Consider the following 7,500-nt stretch of genomic DNA (forward strand, 5'->3'; position numbering starts at 1 on the left):
GACCCAAACCTCGTCAATTATCTAGTGAGCAACACTGATGAACTGAAGAACGTTCTTCTCTACCACGTCGTGCCGGCCAGCGTCCCCTCCAGCAGCCTCAGCAACGACCAAGTGGCAAACTCTGTCCAGGGAGTGCCCCTCAGGATCAACCTCAGGTCACGTCCTTCGGTATGTCCCCTGCAAATGTTCAACCAGTTACACGTTAAATAAAATGTTTGTTATAATACAACTATAACACAGGGAAGTGGACTCGTCAACACATACCTTGGACCTGTTTAATGAGTGACGTCTTTCCTCAGGGAGTCACCGTCAACGGCGTGGATGTCATCAAGGCTGACATCAGAGCAAGCAACGGCATCATCCACGCAGTCGACAAGGTTCTCTTAGCTCCGCAGTCTGACATCGTGGGCGCTCTGGTAGGAGACGACAGGTTCTCCACACTCGTTGCTGCCGTCACCGCTGCCGGTCTGGCAGACACCCTTCGCGCAGGTACGTCAACAAGGACACGAATGTACTTACGTAATGACATCTATCTACAGTGAACTCATTATGGAATACATTTTCCCAAGTTCTGCAGTCTGTTAATCTGGGTATGATCCACGTTGGTCCCTCTCTGCCGCAGGACCCTTCACAGTCTTCGCTCCAACCAACGACGCCTTTGCCAAGCTCCCTGCGGGCACAGTCGACAGCCTTCTCAACGACATCCCTGCCTTGACAGAGGTCCTCCTTCGCCACGTCGTTCCCTCCACACTCTACTCTCGGGCTCTCCTAGGAAATAGATACAACACTGCCGGGGGCGACATGGTAAGTGTTTCAGAGTCATTGGCCACAAGAAGAATAGCTAAAAAAAAAAGAAAGAAAGAAAAAAAAAAGACTGAAATGAGTCACTTACTTAGTTGTTCATCGTTTAGTTCTCTCGAAGTAGCCAATTTATATCGCATCCTAAGAATACATGCTACAAGAAACGTCTCTGAGACCTATCGTATGTAACTTCCTTTCTCTCTCGTTTTAGCTTTCCGTGTCTCAAAACTTCGGTCGTGTCACTGTCACGACACGGGAGAACACTGCCAACGTGATCGAAGCAGACAAGACCGTCACCAACGGAGTCGTCCACGCCATCGACTCTGTTATCTAAGATGCCAAAGAATATTACATCTTCGACAAGTTTAAGAGCTGTGATCTTGCCACGTTATCTATTTGTTATACTTAAAGAATGTCAGTCACACAATAAATTTTATCTATTAAAAATACATGTTTAATGAATACCTATTCAAATATTGCATACCTGCGTTCTACATGCAAACATGAAATATTAGCATGTACAGTATATGTCTCTTGATAGCAATTTAGAGATCGAAATAATGTTAACATATCAAAGATGATTAATTGATCTTTAACGACCATGATTTCACAACTGCTGATGTCGAGATTAAACTCTTGTTTGGGTAATTAATGTTCACAGAACTTTCTCCTCTCATTCTGAATTCACTTGAGCATATACAATTATCTATATACAAACAACCTATTGTACAGAAGCAATACATATACGTATGTATACATTTATATATAGATAGATAAATACATAGATATGTACATGTGTGTATATACAAATATATATATTATATATACACATATATAAATAAATATAGATATATAGATAGATAGATACATATCCATGTATAAACATATCAATTTATGTATGTATGTATATATATATATATATATATATATATATATATATATATATATATATATATGTGTGTGTGTGTGTGTGTGTATGTATGTATGTATATACATATATATGTATATGTATATGTATTTATGTATACACATCCATATATATGTATATATATATATGTACATATATATATACATACACACACACACACATATATATATATATATATATATATATATATATATATATATATATATATATATATATACATAATCATATATGCACATACATGAACAAAGTTTATAATGACAAATGTAAAAGGAAGGTATGAATGAGACTGAATATATCTTGCGTTGTTTAGATATTCAGTTTCTTCCATACCTTTCATGCACATATATCCCTAAACTAATTCAAAACGGCACAAAATTCTTCTAAATTCTGACGCAGCATAATCTCACAACTTTCTTTAGGTTCTGCTTTCTGCTCTATTCCCGTTTTCTTTGGCTCTTTGTCAACAAAGAGTTTCCTGTAAGTTGGCTCGGACCAAAGCCGGCGTTAAAAGGGTCGGGGTCCAACTGGGACCAATTTTGGTGGGCCCAAATTCGCAGCTAGGGCCGCCTAAGCCACTTGGGCCCAAGGAATCCGAGCTAAAATTAAATATTTTAACTGTCATACATTTTAAGCGCACAGTTTGATAGCTTCCCACTCTAGCAGAGAAATATGACGTTTGGGATAGATTTTTTTCAATGATTATAAAGAAAGACCAAGGTGCAAGTAGGCTGGGAACTGGGTCCACCATTAATGATCCCAATTGGACCCAGCACCTAAGGCCGGTCCTGTGTATATATATGTATACATACATACATATATATACATATATATATATATATATATATACATACATATACATACATATATATAAATATACACATATATATGTGTGTATATATATAAACATATATATATATATATATATATATATATATATATATATATATATATATATACATCAATACATAGACAAATATACATAAATAGATATACATATATATCTATATCGATATGTATGCATATATACATACATATATATATATTTATATATATATATATTTATATATATATGTATATATATATACATATAGATATCCTTATACATGAATATATACATATATATATATATATTTATACATAAATATGTATATACATAAATATATGTGTATGTATGTATATGTATATATATATATATATATATATATACATATAGATACATATATATACATATATATATATATACATATATATATACATATATATATCATTATACATAAACATATATATACATATATATATATGTGTACGTATATACATATATGTATATATATATATATATATATATATATATATATATATATGTATATATATATATATATATATGATTATAGATATATGGATATATATGCGTATACATGTTTATATATTGGTACATCTATATCTATATATATGTAAGTCTAAATTTGTATAAACGCGCACACACACATATATATTCATATATATATATATATATATATATATATATATACATATATATATATATATATATACATATATATATAATATGTATATATACACATATATATATTATATATACATATATATATATATATATATATATATATATATATATATTTATATGTGTGTGTGTGTGTGTGTGTGTGTGTGTGTGTGTGTGTGTGTGCTTCCATATGTATGTACATATATATATTTAAATATATATATATATATATATATATATATATATATAGATAGATAGATAGATAGATATACATATATCTGTGTGTGTGTGTCTGTGTTCATCTAATGAATCATTTATGTACATGTCTTTTATCTCTCTATGTATCTGTTTATTATTCTTCAAATATATGTTTCTTCACTTACATAATCACTTATTATGTACACACGAATCCACACACAAACAAATATAGATTGACATTCAGGCAGAACTTAAAGCACAGACCTTGATTCCTTTTTTACGTAAACGCCTCGAACAGCGCTTGCCTCCTTCTTGCACTTATGTAACACCGAGCGGAAGGTATTACGTACTGTCTCTTCACGCTGGTATATAATGCGGCCCGGCTGGAAGGAGCATCATTGCAGACTCGGCAGTTGAGGCATCCAGTGGTCGCTTCCGTTTGCATTTCTAGATCCGTCAACATGTTGAAGATCGCAGTTGCTTTGTTCGTGACGACTCTCTACGTTTCGGTCGATGCTGGGGTAAGTTATTATTCATTTGAGTCTTGTACCGTTAAAATGTTATACAGATTTTGTTATCATTTACTCTCTGTACATTCAAGAACACTGTGTATAAATTAACTCTGCTATTTCGTACAGCATTACTCTTCTGGAAGGGGTTACCAGAAGCCGAGCAGACAACAGGGCAACATAGCTGAAGAACTAAGCAAGAGAGGATTTTCGACGCTCGTGGACCTCGTGACGAAAGCTGGTCTTGCAGACACCCTGTCCAACCAAGGTGAGTTTGATTTCTGCAACAAAAAGAAGTCAGAGTGCACACACGAAGGTTATGTAATCTTTACACGACGATTCTCTAATCTGTACGCAATAATTTGATTGTTTTATTATGTTGTCTTATTCATGTAAACAGGAGAGGCAGTCCTACAGTCCTTTTCATGCACAAGAACAGGCTAAACTGGTCATCGCCAGAATAGTGAAATCTAGTAGAAAACTGTGCCATTTTTTATACTAATATGTATGTGTTACATCTTTGCATGATGTGTGACTCCGCCAATCTCTATCTCACTCTGGTCTGTGCTCTTTCTGAACAACATTTCCATTCACAGGTCCGTTCACCGTGTTTGCCCCCACCGACGAAGCCTTCAAAGCCCTGGACCCAAACCTCGTCAATTATCTAGTGAGCAACACTGATGAACTGAAGAACGTTCTTCTCTACCACGTCGTGCCGGCCAGCGTCCCCTCCAGCAGCCTCAGCAACGACCAAGTGGCAAACTCTGTCCAGGGAGCGGCCCTCAGGATCAACCTCAGGTCACGTCCTTCGGTATGTCCCCTGCAAATATCTAACCAGTTACACAGTGCTTTTATTTATTGAACAAATCTAGGTAAATAAAATATTATAATAAAACTATAACACAGGAAACCTGTTTAATGAGTGACGTCTTTCCTCAGGGAGTCACCGTCAACGGCGTGGATGTCATCAAGGCTGACATCAGAGCAAGCAACGGCATCATCCACGCAGTCGACAAGGTTCTCTTAGCTCCGCAGTCTGACATCGTGGGCGCTCTGGCAGGAGACGACAGGTTCTCCACACTCGTTGCTGCCGTCACCGCTGCCGGTCTGGCCGACACTCTTCGCGCAGGTACGTCAACAATGACACTAATGTACTTACGTAGTGACATCTAACTACGTAATGTATCTACAGTGAACTCATTATGGAACACATTTTGACAAGTTCTGCAGTCTGTTAATCTGGGTATGATCCACGTTGGTCCCTCTCTGCCGCAGGACCCTTCACAGTCTTCGCTCCAACCAACGACGCCTTTGCCAAGCTCCCTGCGGGCACAGTCGACAGCCTTCTCAACAACATCCCTGCCTTGACAGAGGTCCTCCTTCGCCACGTCGTTCCCTCCACACTCTACTCTCGGGCTCTCCTAGGAAATAGATACAACACTGCCGGGGGCGACATGGTAAGTGTTTCAGAGTCATTAGCCACAAGTGGCATAACTAAAAAGCACTTTGAAATGAGTCACTTATTTAGTTGTCAATCATGTTCGTTCCCTCGAAGTAGTAGCCAAGGCATATCGCATCCTAAGAATACATGCTGCAAGAAACGTCTCTGAGACCTATCGTATGTAACTTCCTTTCTCTCTCGTTTTAGCTTTCCGTGTCTCAAAACTTCGGTCGTGTCACTGTCACGACACGGGAGAACACTGCCAACGTGATCGAAGCAGACAAGACCGTCACCAACGGAGTCGTCCACGCCATCGACGCTGTTATCTAAGATGCCAAAGAATATTCCATCTTCGACAATTTTAAGAGCTGTGATCTTGCCACGTTATCTATTTGTTATACTTAAAGAATGTCAGTCACACAATAAATTTTATCTCTAAACATTGCACATTTTATGAATACCTGTTCAAACCTAATATTGCATACCTGTGATCTACTTGCAAACATGAATATTAAACAAGCACAGTATATGTCTCCTAATAACAGCTTATGACCGAAACCGATGTGACTTTTCTTATCGTTTGATCTATAATTACGATTCTTTTCATCATAAATACTGATACCGGGATTTAACTTTTATTTTCTTAATTACTGTTCACAGAATTTCATATTTGTTCAATATTCTAGAACTTATCAACTTTCTTATCCCAGACAGATTTCAACGAACCATATTGAACTTTCCATATACAGGCTACGTATTATCCAGATGCTACTGTGTCTTTAAGCTTCCCTCTTTCCAAGAGGTGTAGCGTTACTCTAGATTGATATTGAGGCGATCAAGTGCATCATAGGACAGCAAGTGGGTGTCCTAATCACAGTGATAGGACTGGTCACACACAAGCAACTTCCAGCTCACATGTTGGCACTCGTCTTTGCCTTAATGTCTCCAAAAAAGGAACTATAACATTACGTCAGATTGCATCATTCGTCGCTCGCGGTAAACATAATTCGTTCCGTCGGCATCCACGCATCGAATGACGGTTTTACGATCAACACAATAATCATAAACGTCAAGATTAATTCATCCGTGCAGACCGATCGCCGGACCTTCAATCTAATCCAAAGACTAAGGGAATGGTTTTAAATGTTGAATTTACTGAATTTACGATAAATGAATGTACTGGAATGACGAGTCCGTTAAACAGATTATAGTAATGATATTAATAAATTTATACAACGTGACTTTTTTTTTTTAACTTCAGGATTACCCTTCGTAATTATACTTTCTAAAAACGTCCTAAACATTTGTTGCTGCGTCATGCCTGTTGCTATTGGTTATTCTTAAGTGGTTTCTACTGAAATTAGCACTATAATGTTTGAAAATTGAAATAGATAAATGGATAAATAGATAGGAATTAATAACTTATGTTTATGACATTATTATCACGTAGATAAATGTATAACTTTTATCTAACAACTTTCTCACGGAGTTGTGACTGGCGTAGAGATTATAGGCCTAAAGAGGGAAATTAATCACTTGATACTCCATGATATGTAAATAACCATAATTAATTTTCGATGTGAAATCTTCATTAGAATTACGTAATCATATCAAAACGTGCAAAAATATTTGTCATTATTCTCATTCACACCCACTTTTCACTCAGTTTATGGTTCATAATAGAGTATCTTTATAAATCTCTTCTTTTTATCTTTTAAGTATCTCATTCTATTCGTTGTATTAGAATATCTATCTATCAGAACGTCTATTTATTTTTCTATTTCTGTATGTATGTCTATCTACTTATCTATCTATCCATCTTTTTGTATGTCTGTTTGCTTGACTCTATATCTACTTATCTACCAACCTACTTAACTATTTATCTAACAATTTATCTATGTTTGTCTATCTGTATATATAACTATCTAACTTGTATACATAATGGTGGTAGAGAGAGAGAGGGAGCGAGAGAGAGAAAGAGAGAGAGAGAGAGAGAGAGAGAGAGAGAGAGAGAGAGAGAGAGAGAGAGAGAGAGAGAGAGAGAGAGAGAGAGAGAAAGTGTGTGTTATAAAGGGAAAGAGAGATAGAGAGAGAGAGAGAGAGAGAGAGAGAGAGAGAGAGA

The 7,500-nt window shown here is 36.4% G+C and overlaps 2 protein-coding genes across 2 annotated transcripts in view; both read left to right on the forward strand.

Moving 5' to 3' along the window:
• The window catches only part of LOC122259661 (uncharacterized), a 13,570-nt gene extending 12,322 nt beyond the window's left edge, over positions 1 to 1,248 (forward strand). Inside the window, exons 19-22 of the mRNA XM_086543828.1 lie at positions 1 to 168; positions 300 to 489; positions 623 to 804; positions 1,013 to 1,248. The exon at positions 1 to 168 is cut by the window's left edge and continues 47 nt beyond it. Coding sequence (XP_086399954.1) covers positions 1 to 168; positions 300 to 489; positions 623 to 804; positions 1,013 to 1,135 — 663 coding nt within the window. The 3' untranslated portion in view covers positions 1,136 to 1,248. The remainder of the gene's footprint in view (positions 169 to 299; positions 490 to 622; positions 805 to 1,012) is intronic.
• Positions 1,249 to 3,839: 2,591 nt separating this feature from the next.
• The window catches only part of LOC122259663 (uncharacterized), a 17,962-nt gene continuing 14,301 nt past the window's right edge, over positions 3,840 to 7,500 (forward strand). Inside the window, exons 1-7 of the mRNA XM_086543837.1 lie at positions 3,840 to 3,949; positions 4,067 to 4,205; positions 4,534 to 4,748; positions 4,877 to 5,066; positions 5,213 to 5,394; positions 5,586 to 5,699; positions 6,128 to 6,182. Of these exons, the coding sequence (XP_086399963.1) occupies positions 3,890 to 3,949; positions 4,067 to 4,205; positions 4,534 to 4,748; positions 4,877 to 5,066; positions 5,213 to 5,394; positions 5,586 to 5,699; positions 6,128 to 6,182 (955 nt within the window). The 5' untranslated portion in view covers positions 3,840 to 3,889. The remainder of the gene's footprint in view (positions 3,950 to 4,066; positions 4,206 to 4,533; positions 4,749 to 4,876; positions 5,067 to 5,212; positions 5,395 to 5,585; positions 5,700 to 6,127; positions 6,183 to 7,500) is intronic.

Source organism: Penaeus japonicus, unplaced genomic scaffold, assembly GCF_977035675.1.
Source record: "Penaeus japonicus unplaced genomic scaffold, GWHDUDI00000001_assembly GWHDUDI00000002, whole genome shotgun sequence".
Lineage (NCBI taxonomy): Eukaryota > Metazoa > Arthropoda > Malacostraca > Decapoda > Penaeidae > Penaeus > Penaeus japonicus.